At 37.2% G+C, this 21439-nt stretch overlaps 1 protein-coding gene across 4 annotated transcripts in view; it reads right to left on the bottom strand.

The window, feature by feature from the left end:
• Znf573 (zinc finger protein 573) overlaps window positions 1-21439 on the bottom strand; it is a 74051-nt gene that overhangs the window by 16393 nt on the left and 36219 nt on the right. Inside the window, exons 1-5 of one of the 4 annotated variants that reach the window (XM_013522451.1) lie at window positions 17207-17589; window positions 14899-14979; window positions 13469-13595; window positions 12190-12285; window positions 4787-6694 (exon numbers count right to left, since the gene is read on the bottom strand). In XM_013522451.1, the coding sequence (XP_013377905.1) occupies window positions 5733-6694; window positions 12190-12285; window positions 13469-13595; window positions 14899-14907 (1194 nt within the window). In that variant the 5' untranslated portion in view covers window positions 14908-14979; window positions 17207-17589 and the 3' untranslated portion in view covers window positions 4787-5732. Of the gene's footprint in view, window positions 1-4786; window positions 6695-7009; window positions 8414-12189; window positions 12286-13015; window positions 13104-13468; window positions 13596-14898; window positions 14980-17206; window positions 17590-21439 lie in introns of those variants that run through there. The other 3 variants (XM_013522452.1, XM_013522453.1, XM_013522454.1) reach the window with 3 other exon arrangements.

The following is a 21439-nucleotide window of genomic DNA, read 5'->3' on the forward strand; positions in this document are numbered from 1 at the left end:
GGTGAACGGTGTCAAAGAAGGGCCCACGTACAACCAAAAACCAAAAAAAAAAAAAAAAAAACTAAGCTGGAAAAATAATAGTATGCATTCATGCCAATCCAAATGGAATAATATTCACATATAATTTCAAATACATGTTATATGCATATAATTATGTAGTTTTCTTCATACAAAATAGTCCCAAACCAATACATAAGTATCATTTTCAAAACTACAAAAGGTTACAGTATGGATGCAGCCTAATTTAAGAAACATGTCTTCTTCTACTGGACATTAAGGAATCTCCTATTTTCCAAAAAGCAATGCTCTAATTAATATTCCTGCACAGACATCAGTTTTTTGTTTTTTTTTTGTTTGTTTTGTTTTGTCTTTTTGAGACAGGGTCTCGCTGCACAGTTCAGGCTGGCCTTGAGCTCACTTTGTAGCCCAGGATGGTCTCAAACTCTTAACAATCCTCCTGTCTCAGTCTCCTGAGTGCTGGGTTACAGGTGTGCATCACCACACCTGGCTCAGTTTTCATGTGTGTATATAAGTTAAATTCTCTAATTGGATTGGCAATGTTCCCTTTAACTTGTGATGTTGACACATTTTCTCATCCTGATTGTTCTATTTTACATTTTTACACCAATATATGGGTGTTTCTCATATATATATTTCATCAGAAATCATTTTGACTCTGCTTATCTTACTCTAAAGCTCCCTTTTGTCCAATCTGAAAAAATCACCTCAGAATGTTCTTTGCCTTTTGAATCAAGGTTCAACAGAGATTCTACATCTTTTAGCCTGATCTCTTATAAATGGTACAACACTGAAATAATACCCCTCTTAAGTTTGTAGGCTCAGCAAAGTGATCTTTCATTCACAGACACATTTCTAAGATTCTGAATACCTCAACTTTAGACAATGCATAAAACCAGACGATGATATAAGCCCATAAACACAGCATTTGTGAGACTGAAGCAGAAGGACTGCTGTGAGTTTCAGGCCAGCCTGGGATACATAATTAATGGCCAACCTGAACGACATAAGGAGCCCTTGTCTCAAAAAATAAACAAAAAAACCCAACAACTAGTTTTGAGAATTTAATTTGATTCAGTGCCCCTGTTTGAACTCAGCGTTTTATAATACCATGGATATTGAAAGCTCAGTAATAGTAAAAAATGAATAAGAAAAGCTGGGCATTGTGCTGCATACCTATATTTTTTGGTTTTTGTTTTGGTACCAGGGATCGAACTCAGGACCTTGCGCTGGCCAGGCAGGCACTTGTGCCCCTGAGCTATTTCCCCAGCATTGCATGCCTGTAATCCCAGCATAATCCTAGCACTCTGGGAGGCTGAGGCAGGAGGATCAGTGGGGAAATTTAGTGGGACCATGTCTCTGAATTTTTTAAAAATGGGAGAATGGGGATGTAGCTCAGTGAGAAAGCCCTGGGTTCAATCCCCAGTACTGCCCGCCCCCCCCCCAAAAAAGTAGGAAAAATGTTTTTGTCATCTCCTTTCTTCCCTGTTGGTGATGGAAGCAGTCTTGCTTTATGATTCTATAGGTATCTAAACTGATACATACATATAGGAGAAAGGAGACTGACGAGAATTAATCATATATGCCAGACACTGTGGCACACACCTGTAACCCTAATACTCAAGAGGCTGAGGTAGGAGAATTGCTCTGAGTTTGAGGATAGCCTGGGCCACACAGTGAGTTCAAGACCAGCCTAAACTACATAGCAAGACTCTGTCTCAAAAAATATTAATCACATATAGTCACATCTCAAAGGGTAAAGGCCACCACATACCGCAGAATGGTTCCACTTGGGGACAGAGTAAAGCAGCAGGGGTTGTAAGAGGTCAGGTTCTAAAATAACAAGAGGATAAGGTGTCCTTCGGTTCCCATGTGAGGATGCAAATGTCTTCCTTCACTGGTTTCACAGGCTGACAGGAGGAACCCCTATTAGGTCAAGGGCCAAGTAGGACAAGGGAAACTAACTGGTTGAAAGTGCTTCTTACTGGATGGAGGCTTATCAGGTGACAGCAAGGAAGTTACGGTTAGTCATTTAAGACCCTGAAGGGAGGCTCAAAGTTACCAGGACATTTCCAAAAAAAAAAGAGTACCAGGATAACACATAAAATTTTAGTTTTTACAGTATAGAAGGAAAAAAGAAGCAATGTGCAATAGTTATGTCTCGGCAATTTCCTTATAAAAATTAATAATATGAAAATATGGAAATAGAAAACAAAAGACAAATCATAATACACTTCTACAATAATAGCCAGTATGAGTATTTTAATATGTGGATTTTAAGGGTTTCTTTTTGGTACTGAGGATTAAACCCAGTGCCTTCGCACTGAGCTACAGTCCCAGTTTAGACTTGTGATCCTGCTCCAGCCTCCCAGAGTGTTGGGATTATAGGTATGCACCACCACGACTTATTGCATATTTTGATGTGCACTACTGCTTAATATGTAGTAAGTCCATAACAAAAGTTTATTGGCTACATATAGTACAGATGATTATTTTTTCCTAATATTGGGGATTGAACCAAGAAGCACACTATCACTGAAGTACATTCACAGCCCATTTTTCTGGGGGGGTGCTTCTAGCTAAGTTACCTGGGTTGGCCTCAAACTTGCCGTCCACCTACCTCAGCCTCCTAAAAAACTAGGATTACAAGCACATGCCATCGTGTTTGGCTATACTAATTTTAATCATTTTAAAATTATTTATTTTGCAATACTGGGGATTAAACCCAGGGTCTTCACACAGAGGAACAGCCCCAGCCCTTTCATTTTTTAATTTTGAATCAAGGTCTCGCTAAATTATTAACTTGTTGATGCTAGGCTCAAACTTGTGATCCTTCTTCATGCTCCCAGAGTGTTACAATTACAGGCATGTGCCACTATACTCAGCTTTAATCATTATTTTAGAGAATGCTCCTTCTACTTAAAGTTTAAACCAGAAGTGGTGGTACATTACTGCAATCTCACCTACTTGGGAAGCCAAAACTGGGGGACTGCAAGTTTGAGGCCAGCCTGAAGAACATAGCCAAACCCTGCCTGAAAACAAAGGGCTAAATAGTGTTTGCCTCGCACAAGCAAGGCCCTGGGTTCAACCCCAGAAGAGAAGAAAAAAATAAAGAGTTAACTGCAAAAGATATAAAAGATAGGCAGGTCCTTCATGAGGCATTCAAGAAGGCATGGTTATCATAGATGACAGTCCATGCATATTATTACCCCTGATCCAACCGGTCAAAATGTGGAGGTAGAAGACAGAACTACTGATGATCCTAACCTTATGTAGACCAGGTTAAGGTGTATGTTTATATCTTAGTATTTAACAAAAGCATTTAAAAAGTAAAAAAAAAAAAAATTAAATGCTTATATGAAGACATATAAAAATATTTTGTACAGTTGTACAACATGTGTGTTTTAAACTGCTATTATAGCCATGCTTGGTGGCACATGCCTAGCACTTGGGAGGCTGAAGCATGAGGATCACTGCAAATTCTAGGCAAGCCTGAGCTACATAGTGAATGCAAGGCCAGCCTGAAGTATATAGCAAGATTGTCTCAACCTAAATAAAACAAAACAAAACAAAACCTATTACAAAAAAGTTAAATGAAAAAATTTAATTCTATATAAAGGTTAATTTATTATTAAAGAAAGGCTCCTGTCAGGGTAAATGCACTATACAAGTATACCACTTCAAAATCATTTATACCTTATTTTTACTGTGCCTTTTCTGTCTAGGTATGTTTAGAAACACAGATACTTACCATTAGGTTATAACTGCCTACAGTATTCAGGATAGTAATATACAAGTTTGTAGCCTAGGAGTAGTAAGTGCTATCATATAACCTAGTGTGTTGTAGGCTGTATCATCTAAATTTGTGTAGATACACTATATGACATTCACACAATGCTGAAACCCCCTAACAATTCAGGTCTCAGAATGTATCCCTGTTGTTAAGCAATGCATGACTGTATTTTAAATCATCACTAAATTACATATAATACCTAATACAATGCAAATGTGTAAATAATTGTTATACACATTTTAGGGAATAATAGCAGTCTATACATGTTTAGTACAATCACGTTTTTCTCAAATACTATCATCTAAGGTTAAATGTGCAAATATGAACCCCATGGACATGGACACCTGACCATGTTATTATTTCAACTTGTCTTTGTTCAAAAATTTTTAATTACAAATGAAATTAAATTGCAAAATGGATATAGTTTGTCTACTTCGCGTGTATGTGCATTTGTGGTTTCTGGGGATCAAACTCAGGGCTTCGTACATGCTACGCAAGTGCTCTACCACAGACCTATACCTTTGGGTCCCCTTTAGCTAATTTCTAGTCAATTCACTGGGTAATTTAAATTTTTTCATATATTCTAAAGCTATAAATCTAAATTTCATTCAAAAATTTAAAAATTGGATTCAGTTTAAGAAATGTGAATAAAGATACTCTGAGTGTTTCACATTCTACTAGAGTTATTATGGAAGAATAATTCAAATTCAAAAAAGGACAGTTGCAGGAAATTTTTCTAAATTCATTTGATCTCGTAAGAGCTCTCTAGCAATAAAAAATAATAAAATTAGAACTTGTAGCCAATGTGCATTGAACATAAACTATACGCTAAACAAATTCCTGTTTTCCCCATACATGAATTGATTTAATTCTAATCACACTGTAACACAGGATTATTATTATTTCTTTATCCAAGTTGAATCAGGTTTAAGGCATGATTAGTACCATAAATCAATGAGACATAAGACGTGGAAGTGCACTCATGATGATTCAGATAGAAACAAATAAATGGTAAACACTCTCCTGCTGTTAGATTAGCAGGGGTTTTCTGTGAAGTGACTCAAGTTTAATAAGTGATTTTTGCTGGAAGGCTTTTATACATAAAACACACAAAAAAGGATTTCATACATTCTCTTAATTTTCCTTCAGTACAAATAATCTACTAATCCATAAAGAGTATTAGGAAAAGCAATCTCATTCATGCAGTCTTTCAACTTCTGCACAGTCACTTTAGACTGGGCTTGGGCCCTGGAATACTTCCTTAACAAGAGATAAAAAAGGTCCTGAAAATCTGTTGAGCTTAGGAACTTGTGTGGGAATGTCTTTTCCTGTTTCTGACTCAATGTGTACTTCTTTGTGGTACTTAAGCAGCAATAACCCTGAAGCACACTCATAGAATTCTATATTTCATACCCTATCGTAGAGGGAGGCTGAGGTCCTGCCACAACAGCACAGTGGAATGTGTACAGCTATATCATGTGTGTCAGCTTCACAGTGGTTCTGAAGGCCAAGGCTAGTGACACATTGCAAGAAGCAGGACCTTATGTTCTCTCTTTCCTGTTTTGAGTAAATGTTATACCACCTAAGCCTGGTGTATTTGCTGTCTTCTACAACTTCAAGGTATTAAGTCTCTTTCCTGGCACTTACTTGCTTTCTAACCTTGACTACACAGCTTGGCCACCCAGTAAACCCCAAACACAAAAGGATACCATAAAATAAAACTCTTCTATAAAGTCCACGAATCTGAACATTTGGGGCATAACTAAAAATTTTAAACATTATTAACCTCCCAAAGAGTACATACCAGTATATATTATTTGATTTCTTTATAAAAACTGAAGCACATGTAAAAGCCTTCTCACATTCTCTTCCAACTATTTCTCAGTGGTATAAATTCAGTGATATACTGTACACTATCTTTTTATATATGTATGCCATAAAGTCTCTCACCAGTATGAATTCTTTGATGTACTTTAAGAGTTGAACTTAGCCTAAAAGACTTCCCACATTTGTTACATGCAAAGGGTTTCTCACCAGTATGAACACTTTCATGTACTTTAAGGCCTGAACTGAGCCTAAAGGATTTCTTGCATTTGCTACACTGGAAGGGCTTCTCACCACTGTGGATACTCTGATGTTGAGTAAGACGTCCATAGACACAAAAGGCTTTCCCACATTCCTTGCATTCATAGGGTTTCTCACCAGTATGAAGTCTATGGTGTATAGTACGCTGGTGACTACTGCTAAAAGCTCTCCCACACTCTTCACATTCATAGGGTTTCTCACCAGTATGAGTTCTGTCATGTCGAATGAGATGTGAGGGGTGACTAAAGGCCTTCCCACATTCTTTACATTCAAAGGGTTTTTCACCAGTATGAATTCTAGCATGTTGTACTAGGTTTGAGGCTTGACTGAATGCCTTTCCACATTCCCTACACTCATAGGGTTTCTCACCAGTATGAATTCTTTGATGTATTCTCAATCTTCCAACTTCACTAAAGGCCTTCCCACATTCATGACACACATAGGATTTCTCTCCAGTATGAACTTTTTCATGTTGAGTCAGGTGTGAGGCACGACTAAAGGCCTTTCCACAATCTTCACATCGATAGGGCTTCTCACCAGTGTGAATTCTCTGATGTACTCTAAGGTCTGAAGGACGACTAAAGGCTTTCCCACATTCCTTACATTTATAAGGTTTCTCACCGGTGTGCATCATCTGATGTAGTCTAAGGTGTGTAGGACGACTAAAGGCCTTCCCACATTCTTTACATTCATAAGGTTTCTCTCCATACTGATTTCTCTGATGTAGAGTAAGAGATGAATCTTTTCTATAAATGTACATCCTTCCATAGTTGATCATTTCATAACTTGACTCCAAATCTACAAGAAACAAGAAAAGAAAAACATCTGGTTTCCTTGACCAGAAAAAGTAAATGTACTATGGCATAAGTGAGAGAAAATGGAAGATCTCACCATTAGAGAGTATAAAGTACTCCAGAACACAGTTATAAGGACAGAATTTTAAGGGAGACGGTAGAGTAGATAGTGCCAGGAAACTATCTTCCCAGGTAGATAACAACTGCATAAGTTTTATGATGCAACCATTTTAAACTCTGAGTTATAATTAAAGGCTATAACTTCTCAAGAAAAACATGGAAGATAAGTCACAGTTCATTTTCATCAAATTTTCTTTACCTTAAAGCAGCTATCCATCCTACCTCCCCACTACGTCTATGTTCCTGGAACAGCTTGTTTTCCATTTGTGTGCAGCTTTCCATAAGACCTGAGAAGACCCTAAACTCACAACTCACAGTAATCCTTGGCATAGACAGCCTACAACAAACAACAACAATAACAAAATCAGCATACCTTAAGGGGAGAATATAATTACCAGAGTTACACAATAATAGACCTATATATTCAGTTTTCAACAACAAAAATCAGAAGGTATAAGGAAACAGGAAAAGTTTAGGCTACATAAAGTGAAAATAAATAATAGAAATGATCCCTGATGAACACCGGGTAGTGGTCGCACTAGAAACAAGTTTGTAAAACCACATTTTTTTTCTTTTTTTTTTTGTAGTACTCAGGATCTTTATTATTGTGAACTTAAGACCCTGTTGTATGTTAAGCATGTACTCTATCATTACGCTACATCTCCAACCCACACTGTCTTGAAAATGCTCAAAGAACTAAAGGAAGATGTGTAAAAAGTCAAGAACGTGATGTATGAAGAAGCCGGAATTATGATTAAGGAGAGAGAAAACTTAAATGACAAAAAAGAAATTCCAGAAGGAACTTAAGAAATACAGTAACTGAAATGTTTATTAGCAGGATTCAAAGACAAATTTAAACAGGAAGAAGGAAGAATCAATGGACTTGAAAAAAGTACAACTAAAATCATTACATAGGGCCAGTGATATAGTTCAGCAGCACAGTGCCTACCCTGGCAAGTGCAACGTCCCGAGTTCAATTCCTGGTACCAAAAATAAATAAATAAATAAATAAATAAATAAATACATATAAAGAACAAAAATTAAAAAGCAGAGCCTAAAGGACCTGTGGATCTCCACCAAGCAGACCAACCACAGCAGAAATTCCAGAAGGAAAAAAAAAATGTGCAAAGTAATTATTAGAAGAAATAAAACTCAAAGTCTTTAAAAATTTGATGAAAGAGATATGAATGTAAACACCCAAGAAATTTAATGAATTCCAAGTAGAATAAACTCAGAGATTCATACCTGAACATACTATAGCTCCTGAGGGGTTGGGGTAGAATGGTAGAGTACTTGCCTATTATGTGCAAAACCCTGGGTTTAGTCCCAACACTGAAAACAAAATCTTGCAAGCAGTTAAGGAAAAGCAACTGCTCACATACAAAGACTTCCCCCTATGACTACCAATAGGTTTCTCATTATAAAGTTTGGAGGTCACAAGGTAATAGGCTGACATAGTCAAAGGGCTGAAAGAAAAAAAAAAAAAAACACTTTCAACCAAGAATCTCATTTGGCAAAACTTTTACGATTTAATAATTTCTGCAAAAGGCAATTAAATCAGGCATGGTGGGACATACCTATAATCCCAGCACTCAGGAGGCTAAGGCAGGAGAACTGCCTCAAGTTCAAGGCCAGTCTGGGTTACACAATGGGTTCAAGGCTAGCCTGAATCTCATAGTGAGACTCTGTCTCAAAAAACAAAATAAAACAAAATTTTTAAAAACCTCAGATAAACATAATAAGGGATTTACTCAGGAAGCTAGTTAATAAGAGAACTACGGTAGGAGTCTATTTAAGGTTACTGCTTCTCAGTCAGGGGCTGGAACTTCAAGTTAGGAGGGGTAGAAGTTCAGCAACACTGACTGTGAAGTAAGAGAAATAAAGGACAAACAGTCTTGGAAAATGAGTGGAATCCAGGAAGTTAGACTGGAACCTGTACTGTTAAGAACTGTTGAGAGTACACTGAAGTGTCCTCAAGCCTCCCTGCTGATGATAGGGAGGGTCTGCAGGAAAAGCTGGGATCTTTTCTTTTTCCTCAAATAGAAGTAGCTATTCAAAAACTTACAGAGGCTGAAGGAGGAAGATCTAGCAGGAATAGGGAAACTGGGTTCAGCTGCTGACCATGCTCACAAGCATGGCCTGGGGCCGAGTGACAATATGAATGAGCTGCAATACAATGTATTGGCCTGTATTGACGTTCCTAGCATAATACAGTTTCTGCTTCATGTTTACCTTGTCAATCTCACTCAAAATTTCACTGGCTGGCTAAGGAACTACATAGAAAGGGAAATACAGAAAAATGCTCCAGCTCAGCGGGGTTGACATAAGAAAAGTCCACTACAACAGCATCTAGAAAGGCCAGCTATAATACAGACAAAGGTTTCTAATGACTTAGAACTGAATAGCAAAAGAAACAATAATATACTAGTAGGATTTACATCACTAGGAAAAGAATATGACAACTGTTGCACAAAAAGCAATGAAGAGGAGATAGAGACAGACTGCTTTAAGGGCCAAATATGTAACATATATTAATCCTGGCCAGGTGTGATAGCTCACTTCTATAATCCCAGCTACCTGGGAGGCTGAGGATAGTAAATTTGAGACCAGCCTGGAAAACTTAATCAGAACATTGAGGCAGCCACGACAGTACAGCTAAAGACACTCACACCTGGGTGTGGTGGCACATGCCTGTAATCCCAGCACTCAGGAGGCTAACACAGGAGGATCAGCACAAGTTTAAGGCCAGCCTGAACTACATAGCAAGACTCTGTTTCAAAAAAACAAACAACAGGGGCTGGGGATTTAGCTCAGCGGCAAAAGCGCCTGCCTGGCAAGCGCAAGGTCGTGAGTTCGGTTCCCGGTACCAGAGAAAAACCAAAAAACCAAACAAACACACAAACAAAAAAAACCAAACAAACAAAAAAAAAACAAACAACAACAACAAAAACACTCCTGAAAGAAGACTTCCAGAACTGCTTCAGAGAGTGGAAAGGATAATGAAGTAAGTGTTTGGAGTGAGGGGACTATCGTGAGGGTGATTAATAGCAATGTCTTACTGTAATAAAAAATTTTAAAATTTAAACAGTCAACATACATTTTAATCAGCCAGGCATGGCAGCACATGCCTGTAATCCCAGTACTGAAAAAGGCTGAATTAGAAGGATCTCAAATTTGAGAAAGTCTAATCTGGTAAAAATGACTACAGAAAACTCCAGGTCAAATCTCATATAGGAAAGTGATGAAAGTGAATGAGACAAATTAAACACACATCAAACAAATGCTTCAAAGAGAAAAACTGTAACACTGTTAAAACAAACAGGAAAGTATATAAAAGTGAATAACTTAATTCCTATTTCCTTAATCAAGATTTCTGCAATGTTTCAACATTAAAAAAAGTATATATACACACACACACACACACACACATATATATATATATATATATATTTTTAATGTGCTGGGGACCAAACTCCTGGCCTTGTGCATATAAGGCAAGAGCCGTACCATTGAGTCACACCCCCAGCCCAAAAAATTTGTATCTTTTTTAAAGGTTAATCCTAAAAAGATTAAACATTGGGGCTGGGAGTGTAGTTCAGTGTACAGCACATGCCTAGCATGCATAAGGCTGTGGGTTCAATTCCCAATACCAATAGAACAAAAAGTCCTACATCAGTGCTGGGCATGGTGACACCCATCTATAGCAACAGCTATTTGCCTGAGTTCAGGAATTCAAGACCAGCATGGACAACACAGTGTAACTCTATCTCAAGGGGTAAAATAATAATAATAATAATAATAATAATAATAATAAACTACATTATCAGATAATGGATTAGATTTCAGAAACAATCCTATTCCTTTACATTAATGCACATCATACTAAACCTGATCCCTCCTAGTATGTTTCATATCCCATCAGATATTCTCACTAACTCTGCTCTGATCTAACAGTTATTATCAAACACACAAATCTCCTGGGTAATCATGACTATGGAGGAACAAGAAAACAGCCTGTTGCTAGACACAGGTGCAAGTCTCTCGGTCCTTCTTTTCAATCCTGGCCTTCCTTCCAGCCATCATACCTCAGTGAAAGGAGTCACTGGTGAGGAGGTAATATGCTATTTTTGACAACCCTTAGGCTGTAACTCCTTAATAGGTCCCTCTTGCATATCTCTGTCTTCCTGAGAAACCACTCTGAAGATACCACCACGTATTACAGCAGCCATTGATATTTTCCTACTAATCTATCCATAACTGTGTAAAGTTTGTAATGTTCCTATCCTATTTCATAAATGGATGTATGTTTATTATTATGTGTTTCCTACAACCACCATTGAGAAGAGTTAATGATTTTTCAGTAGGTCACTCATGTATAGCTCTATTTATTTTCTTTAGAAGCCACTTTGAAGATACCAAAGTATAGTACAACAACTCTTGATAATCTCCTACCTCTTTTGTCTGTAACTCACTATTATTTGTCTATTTGTTTTCCTGAGAAACTATTTTGTAGACAATAATATGTAAAATGATAACCATTGATAATTTCCTACCATTTTGTGTGTAATTTGCTAAGTCCCCCCTATTATTATGTTATCCTTCTTTTATTCTTTAAAAAAAAAAAAAAAACAAAAAAAAACACACACAAATCTCATTTGACCTTCAGGGCCTCTGTAGTGCTGCTGATTCTCGGAATGTTCTCCCTCATACACTCAAATACCCCGATCTCTTACTTCAGATCTCTGTATGAATGTTATCTCCTCAGAAAAGAGATCTTAAAAATGAGGGGCGAGAAGGTCTTAACACTCTGTATTATGTTCTTATTTCCTATCCTTCATAATAATTCACTTCATTCACTACCTAGTATTGATCTGTTTTTATGTATTTGATGTCTTTCTTAATCTACATAAAAGATATCCTTCTAATAATCTCCATAGTTACTGGAACATTATCTGTCCTATTCAATATTTCCAGACTGATTGTGCCAAGCATAGTACCAGACTCAAGAGTAATTTTGTCATATATATAAATGAACGTATTTTTAAAGAATAGAGCTCAATATATGGATCTACAAAAAAGCATGTAGAACTAAAATCCAGGTAAGGTGGCTGCACCATGGAAAAGTCTGTCTTCCATGGAAGACTGCTTGTCACTAAACCAACTGGAAGAAAAATATGAGAATGACAAAACAAGTAGATATTGAAGTAACACAGTTAACCACTGTCTCATGATATGATTCTCTTTATCTTTTCACATTAGATGGCTTTTCTCCAATGAGAAAGGAGCTTTCCAATCAACATTTCAAGGATGTGTTTATACAAATGAGTTGGTCACTTCTGCTTGGGCTGTTACTTACACAAATGGTTTCAGTTTCCATACCTGTACACTCTCCTCTTATTTCTTCCCTCGAAACCATCCAAGGTTCCTGTCCTTGCTCCAGTAAGGTAATTATATCTGGCTTAGAAATGGAATATCCTGGATACAAAGAAAAGCAAGGATCATAGGATGTAGAAATAGACTTTAAAAGTCAAAATTCAATTTATAATTATAATAAGTGACAAGTCATAATGAGACTGAGTATGAAGATGAGTGAGAGAAATAAAAGATCAGTTAGATAAAAATATGGTTTTTTTTCCCTTAAAGTCATGTATCCCCTCGGCATGGTGGTTCACGTCTCTAATCCCAGAACGTTGGGGGCTGAGGCAGGAGGATCACTGTGAGTTTGAGTCCACCCTGAACTACACAGAGAGACCCTGTCTCAAAAAAAACCCCAATAAAAAAATAAATAATAACAAAGTCAAATCATACATCCTCTAACTCTAAAGGAACAAGCATAATGTGGCTGAAATCACATACTCTGGAGCCTGGGATCAATTCCTGTTTTTGCTACCTTCTAGGTGGGTATGACCTTGGGTACATCACTTAAACCCATGGTTTCTCAGCATTCTCACTTGTAAAATTAGGAAAATACAGGGCTGTTCAAAAGACTTTAAGTCACTTAAAATGGATGTAAAGTGGTTAGAAAAATGTCTGATACATAGTAATCCCAATGTAAGCCATTACTATTATTGTAGTTGTTTCACTAAAAGCATACAAGATGAGAGATCTATAGCATATGCATTCCATTTTACATGTGACAGTCATAGATTACAAATTTTGACCATCAATAAAATGAACTGTCTTAGGAAATGGACTACTTTCTTACCTTTTTAAATGAATTCCATTTTCTCAATCCAACACTATATAAAGAGGTTCTCTCTTTGGATAATATTGCAATTTAAGACCCTGTGTCAAGCTGATATCCCTACAATCAGATCAGAAAATAGAATACTATAGAAATTCTGATCACAAATGAACAGCCAAAGTGGATCCTTTTACAATGGTTCTAAAATAATTGCCAGAAAATTCTAAACTAGACCATTGGTTATTGAGAAAAAAAGGCAAATACATGAAGTAACAACGGAGGTGTAAAAATCATTTCAAGAGAACAAGAAGGTATTTAATGGAGTTCCCTTTTCCAAGCCAACAAAGCTCAAACCACTTCAAGAGAAACAGAAATTTAATTAGTTTCTTATACAGCAGCCCTGTGAATTGTAATGGAAAAGGCACACGTCCTACAGCGAAGGACATGTAAATTATTTGAGGTTGATAAACATACCTAGTGAGACCAAGTTACCATAGTTCTCCATCATCACATCCCGGTACAAAGTCTTCTGGAATGGGTCAAGATATCCCCACTCTTCCTGAGTGAAGTCTACGGCCACATCCTTGAATACAATTAATCCCTGAAACAGCAAACCCATGTATTACTGGAGAAATTAAGGAAAAAATATGGAAAATGGAAATGGAAGTGATGAAGGACTGCAGCGCAGCAAAAGAACATGACTGACACAGAAACTAGAAATCTATCAGATGAAGGAAGGGAATGTATACATATATTTTTAAAAGCCTGCTGATACAGATCAGCTCACTGTATCTTCTAGAATACCTCTTAGATATCTGCCCTTTATGACAAAATAATAGTGTTCTCCTATTAAATTCAATCATCACCATACACATAATGCCTTATACCTGCTTCGTAGATTCTCAGTGAGGATTAGTTACTGAGGAAGTTTTATTTGGAATAGAACTGAAACTTTTAATTATAAGGTTTTTTTTTTCCAAATGTGCTGGTTTCCATAAAATGAGGAATCTTACCATAAGACTTTGTATTTGTTTTGACAAAACAAAGTGGAATTTTGACATTTAACATCATTATTTTATGAGTTGTTTTTTTTTTTTTTTTGGTGTTTTTTGTGCTGAAGATTGAAACCAGGGCCTTGGGGCCAGTGATACAGCTCAGCAGTACATTTCCTGCCTTGGAAGAGTAAGATCCTGAGTTCAATTCCTAGCACCAAAAAAAGAAACAGAAAAAGAAAAAGCAACCAGGGCCTTGCATATATAAAGTAGGTACTGTGCCACTGAGCTACACTCTCAGTCCATATTTTATAGTATTTACTTCTCAGGATTTTCCATGCAAATTCCTAACCTCTGCATTTTTCCAATCACATACAAGTTCATACAAAACTTGATCATGCATGAAGGTTTAGATCCTTAAAATCTAGCCAAAAATCAAATCTCTGGAAAATTTCAAAGACTTTTCATGGACAGTCAAAAAGAATAATTGCCTCTGTCTCACAAAACAGCAATATTGACGTGGAATATGTGTATCATTCAAGAAACAATTCCTTTATTCTTTATCACTGCTCATAATAGAAAATTTACACAACACTGAATAATTTTGACAACAGTATGAAGGCTAGGGGTTGTAGCTCAGTGGGAGTGTTTGCCTAGAATGCACAGCCATGGGTTGAATCTCCAGAACCAGAAAGTAATAATAATTCATGAACACTAGTTAATTTACGGTGAGTCATGGAGAGAAAATGCTGGATGATGTGGGACACATTTTACAGGAGGAACAAAAACTGTGGAATAGGTTACTTGAGGATCCTCCCATTATAGGTAACTTTGGGGAAAAATATGAAGACTCTTACATTATATGACCTATCAATAACACACACACCAATAAGGAAAGAAACATTGACTTACACAGGCCATGATTTTAGACCTTCAAGAGCAAATCAGTTCTCAGCATCCCTCCCAGAAAGGAGCAGTTCCAGAGAGTCAGACCTGAGAGAAAAGAAAGACCTTGAGACTAGCTGTGTTTTAAGTGTTCCCTCCAGGACTTGAGCTGATATTACTATTATTTATGCATTCCAGGTTCTAAACTACCTCGCATCGCACACAATTTGGAAAGATTAGGATTCCGGATCAACCCATTTCTTTGTCAAATTCCTAGTGATCTCAGCTGTACAAATCCATAGAGCATAGCCATATTTGCACCCAAAGTAAATCCGGACATTCATCAGGGAACATTTCAGCCAATGCATCATTTTGCTGAGGTGGATGAAGACCTAAGACCTGGCATAAGATTGGGTCTTGCTCTAGTACAGTATATCAACCTCTTTCCATTCCCATCAAGGCTGAAAGAGGCTGCATTATTCACATAAAAACCTCTCTTGAGATTGAATGAAGTGGTCAAGACATTGAAGATGGACAAGAGATGTTCAGCATTCTAAGTCCAGTAAAGTTTACTTGTTGTAAGTATGACAGACTGTCATGGTTTGAGTCTAGATGTCCCCCGAAAGCCTCATGCAGTCATGGGGTGGGCTTCTAGAGGTTTTGATTGATCCATGGTTCAATGCTTGGATTATGGGTATGAGTGCTACACCCACCCTGGGGCGGGTAGTTTGCATACAATATAAGGGAGGGAAAGAGGTTTGCTCTCTGCCGCTCCTCCCTTTTTGCTCTTGCTGCTTTTGCTGTTTTCCACCTCCATGAATTGTTGCCCTCTGCCACGTGCCACTCTGCCTTGAAGCCAGCCAAGTATGGACTGAAACCTAAGCAAACTGTGAGCTAAATAAACCTTTCTTTTCTTAATTCTGGGTGTCAGTATTTTGTCTCAGCAATGAGAGAGAAGTAACCAAGATACAAACTATCACTGTACTAGAACAGAAAGTAGTCATTAAATGTGAAGTTGAGAAAAATATTTAAAGAAACAGAAAACATTTTGATACTAAGTCAACAGAGAAGTCAGACTGACCAATACATTTCTTATTGTAAAATAGGATTATATTAGCCAATATAGACAGTAAGACACAAAAAATAAGACAGGAGTTAAAAAATGTATGGAGGTGCCTGGGATATAGATCAGAGGCACAGTGCCTGCCTGGCAAGCGTTAAGATCCTGAGTTTGATTCCCGGTACAAAAAAAAAAAAAAGAAAGAAAAAGAAAAAAATGTATGGAAATTATATAGCCATATATTTGAAATGCTTATATTTTTGTTTGGATTATTTAAATAATTTAACTCTTTTTGGTCAGTACATGAAACAACTGAATAAACCTAAAGTAGTAAAAGCCTTACTTAGAAACTTCTCCATACTTAGAATTTGATAATCAGTATTTTACTTTTTGTTTTGATCTTGATTTTTACGTATTTGTAAATACTACGATGTGTAGAATTTAAAAGGGAGTGACCCAGGATCCCCTCAAATTACTAAAAGCTTAGTTTCCCCCTCCAAGTGTATATTAGCCAGAACTTCTTATGTGCACCCAGAAGGAACTATGTTGGATGGAATCTGTAAATCAGTCTCACTATAGGTCCTGGGGTCAGAGCTCAGGAACACTGTGTTTCTTAAACACATACTTATAGAAAACGCTCAGGGGGAAGTAATCCTGCTGGGAAGAAATTCTATTCTTGGAACTGACAAAGATTCTCTGCTTGACCCAACTTAGGTTATGTTCCTGAACTTTCTTCAAGCCTGTACAAGGCTCATCCTCCTATCTTACTGGCTTCCACATTCTCCACCATCCCACAGGTGAGTCTGATCACCTGTCCAGCAAGAATCCTCTTAGGTCAGTTTAGGCACAACCCCTCTGGCTCCTGAAGTTTTCTCTTATTTTTCATCCAATGATTTCCTTCATGCTGCTCCTTGGCTATAAAATCGCGTTGGTCCATGTTGAGCCCATTTTTCCTTCACATCAAAATCTCACCGCAGTGGGATCTTCATCTACCACAACGACCCAGGGTAAAGTCCTCCTTAACATGCTTCAACAAGTATCATTAAAATGTTTTTCTTTAAAAGAATCCATGTCTGTTTTAAGAGCAATTTCTACTCCAAACCTACCCTGGTACCTGTTTCTTCTCACTGGAAACTTTCACGTAGGGCGTAATATCTGCCTGCCCATCCGGGGCCACTTCTCTGCAGCAGTCAGTCACAGTGACTAAGAGAACACAGGCAGAGCGGAGGACCTGGAGCTCCCGGGTAACACAAACGCACGCAAAAGGACACTCACCCAGTGTCACCGTCACGCAGCGACAGCGACAGCCACGGACCGCTCGGTCTCACCACGCATCCACCGCCGGGAAGCGCGGCCTCGTCCACCTCGCTGTCCCCGACAGATGCCACCACCCTCCCCGCCGGCTCCCGCCGCGGCGCGCGGCACTGCGATCCGCTCTCACCGCCACACTGCGCCCCGCGGAGTCTCTTTTGCAGCGACCCACTGGCCCCTTCTCCCTCAGGGAGACCGAGGTAGTGAAAACAGCCGGAGGTGGACGTCGCGGAGGGAGCTTGTGGGAAATGTAGTCCACGCCAGCCGGTCCAGGCCGCAGTCTCCCGTGGGAAATGGAGTCCAGGAAACCTGAAAAATAGAGCGCCCCGTTCTGGGAAAACTGCCCCGCCCCGCCCACGCCCCGGCCCCGTCTCCTGACCCCGCCCCATTCTCCAGCCTTCAAGCAGGAGCCCAGCGAGTCTGGAGTGCACATGCGCAGATGCTCAAGAGCGGGCTATTTTGGTACTTTCTATGGAGAGAAGACCTTACCTTACGGTTTTCATTGGCCACATTAGAGATACACTGGGTAAATTTGATTTAAAAAGCATCTGAGCAAATACCAGTTAAGCATTTTTACTATTCTCGTTTAGGAATAGATTTTCTAAATATAAGCAAAGGAGGAACTACATAACGAACTAAATTAAGAAACAGGTTTTTCACATGGGTGACTATTCATTATTAATCTCATTGTGTATTAAATGTATTCATGCCTTCCAGGTGTACCGTCTTCTAAAATGTAAAACTGGGATTGTTTATGGTGATAGACCTTTTCTTTCAGATTCAGACATCTTGCCTTTCCTTTGTGCTCCAATTAATTGTGAAAGGAGGTTCATATCAAGCCAATATGAGCTCACCAGTCAGTAATAACAACAAAAACTTATGCGATGTGTGTGCTATATATGTGCCACTATACTTAGAGATGCCTGGACATTAAGCAATCCAGACAACGTCACAGATTTCTTCAGTGACATCCCATTAAAGTTCAACGAATTAGGTAAAAGCTTCTTATGCATTAGATAGAGATGACTGATTAAAAGAGCTATACTATGTCAAAATGGAAATTTAAGTATGTCACAAAATGTCACCATGATTGTCTTGCTACAATATTATGTATGGTTTTGATTTTTTAAAAACTTGTTATTAATTTAATTTAATTTTAAAATATGTAAATGAATAAAATACAATGAATTAACGTGAAATACATCAAAGACTGAAATGTAAAAGTTTGAATTTTAAATGTTTAAAACTACATATGAAAATAAACATTGGAGTAGAAAAATTTTCTTACAGATAATGCAAAGAAAAAAGCTTATATAAAAGAGAAAGCTTATTAAAGAAAAAGTGATAATTTAGACTCCATTAAAATAGAGAATGGACACCATCAAAGACACCATTAAGAGCGGGAAAAGACAAATGACAGAAGAAGAGAAGGTGATCGTAATACATATACCTGATAAAGGACTCATACACAAAATATACCAACAATTCTTACCATATGTCCTCTATACACCTTACTATCAACTGCATGAAATATTAAAATAATGTTTAATTCAATAGGTTAAAAATAAGAGAAAAATGAATTAAAGAACTACATAATAGCAAATGTTACAATAGGAAATTAAAGCATGCTACAAACCCCAGTTATATGGAAAATGGTAGATACATCAATTAAATTTGGATTTTCTTAACTCAAATTCTGCTTATATTTCTATACCACTCTAAGAATCAAACAAGAATGGATATTTCCCGGGGCTGGGGATTTCGCTGAGCGGCAAAGCACCTGCTTGGCAAGCGCAAGGTCATGAGTTCGGTTCCGGTACCGGAGAAAAACCAAAAGAAAAAAAAAAAAAAAAAGAATGAATATTTCCCAAAGAAATAGTGGCAAAAAATACACTTAGAATAAGTAAATGCAAAAAAAGACCAAAATTAGGAAAAAAATGTGGGGAAAAAACATTTGGGCTGGGCACAGTAGTGTATACCTGTAATCCCAGCTACTTAGGATACTGAACCAGGAGGATCGCAAGTTCTAAGCCAGCCTGGGCAATTTTGTAAGAATGTCTCAAAATTTAAAAATAAGTAAATAAAGAGATCAAAATGTAATCCAGTGGTAGAGTACTTGCCTACTATGCATGAGCCCCTTGTTTAATCCCTGGCACCCGCCTCAAAAAAACTGGGGGAGGTAAAAATGATTCATATTTATTAGTAATGACTGTTTGTTTAAATGATTAACTATTTTTAGATGCAAAAGGAGGTTAAAGATGAATGTGAAAGCCGAGTTTAGTGGTACAAACCCGTAATCCCAGCACTCAGGAGGCTGAAGCAGGAGGATCACAATGAGTCTGAGAACAGGCTGGGCTACAGAGTGAGTTAAAGGTCAGCCCAAACCAGATGGGGATCACTTCTCTTGAAAATAAAAAACAAAACAAAGGAAAAAGTTAATTTGAAAATCCACAAATAGGTATTTAAATGTATCACATTTAATGCTTAAACAGAAAGGCTGCAATTAAAAAATGTTAAAACTCATACCTGCAAAATACTTACCAAAATAACAAGGTAACTTTGGTTCAGAAAATGGTGGTAATTGGTCAATTTTTTAATTAAAAAATTACTAGAAAGCAAAGTAATTATTGCTCACCAAAAAAATTCACTCAAAAGATATAATAGTTCTGAAATTCTATGTGGTGCATTTTATTTCCCAATGACATTTAATAAAATGAGCAAACATATGAGGCTAAATGGACAATTTTCAAATATAACCTTTAAGGTTTAGCTCTCTGCCACTCATTCAGAACATAAAGGTAGCAGAAAATATATGTAAAAATAGAGAAAATGCAATAAGACAATTACAAGCTACATGCCAAAAAGCTGTACTTCATTATTTTATAATTTTAATGTAATTTTAGCCTTTGTAATAGCAGAATGTCAAAAGCAGTGCTGACAGACCAATAAAACAGAACTGACATTCTAAAAGGAAGGCTTAAATTTTGGTGATTTTCATCCAAGGGGCCTAAACAGTTCAATGGGAGAAAGAATAGTCTTTTCAATAAACAGTGCTGGATCACCAGGATATACTGTATTCATACAAAAGAAAGTTTGATCTGTATCTTGCATCACACATAGAAACAAACTCAAAATGGATTAAAGATCAATGTGTAAAAGCTAAAATTACAAAACTCTTAGAAGGAAATATAAGGATAAAACATGATGATCTTAGGTTAAGCAAAGTTTTCTTAGATGTGACACCAAAGGACAAAGACCATAAGAAAAAAATAGATAAAATGGAAAGCATCAAAACTTATTTATTCAAAGGATACCATTAGCAAAGTCAAAAGACAGAGAACTGAACAAAGAAAAATTTTGGCAAACTGTGTATTTGATATGGTACTTGCATCTGGAATACAAAAGAGGTTTGCATTAGACAAATGCAATAATTAGACAAATAGCTTAATTCAAATATGGTCAACAGAATATCTGAATAGGTAGTTTTGCACAGGCAATACTAAGTGGCCAATAAACACATGAAAAGATACTCAACATCACTGGTCATCAGACAAAACGAAAAAGCACAGTGAAATACTGTACTGCTTCACAAACTCTACTTTGACTACAATTCATTACGACAATAAAAAGTCAGACTCACAGAGTTTGGAGCCTCATACACTTTACAGCAACATTAAAAGGTGTGGACACATCCCTACTGTCAAACAAACAAATAAATAAACAAAGTATAGATATTTGGAAAACAACCTGCCAGTTCTGCAAGTTAAAATGTGTTATCATGTGACCCAGCAATATACTCCTAGGCATATACCCAAGAGAAGAAAGAAAATGTGTGCACACAAGGGCTTATACACAAATGTTTTTAGCGACATTACTCATGGTAGCCAAAAAGTGCAAACCAATTGATGAATAGATATAAAAACTACCAATTGATGAATAGATATAAAAACTTCAATGTATCCCAGTAGTGAAATATATCATTTGACAATAAAAAATGAAGTACAGATCCATGGTACAATAGAGATAAACCTTCAAAAGATTATGTGGAAAGGATTCAGTCACAAAGCCCACAAAATGCAGAATTCCACTTACGTGAAAGATCCAAAACAGGCAAATTTATTTATTTATTTATTTATTTATTTATTTATTTATTTATTTTATTTTAAAGAATAAAAGAAGGATAACATAATAATAGGG

The sequence above is a fragment of the Chinchilla lanigera genome, unplaced genomic scaffold (assembly GCF_000276665.1).
Source record: "Chinchilla lanigera isolate Chin_1 unplaced genomic scaffold, ChiLan1.0 scaffold00067, whole genome shotgun sequence".
Taxonomy (NCBI): Eukaryota; Metazoa; Chordata; class Mammalia; order Rodentia; family Chinchillidae; genus Chinchilla; species Chinchilla lanigera.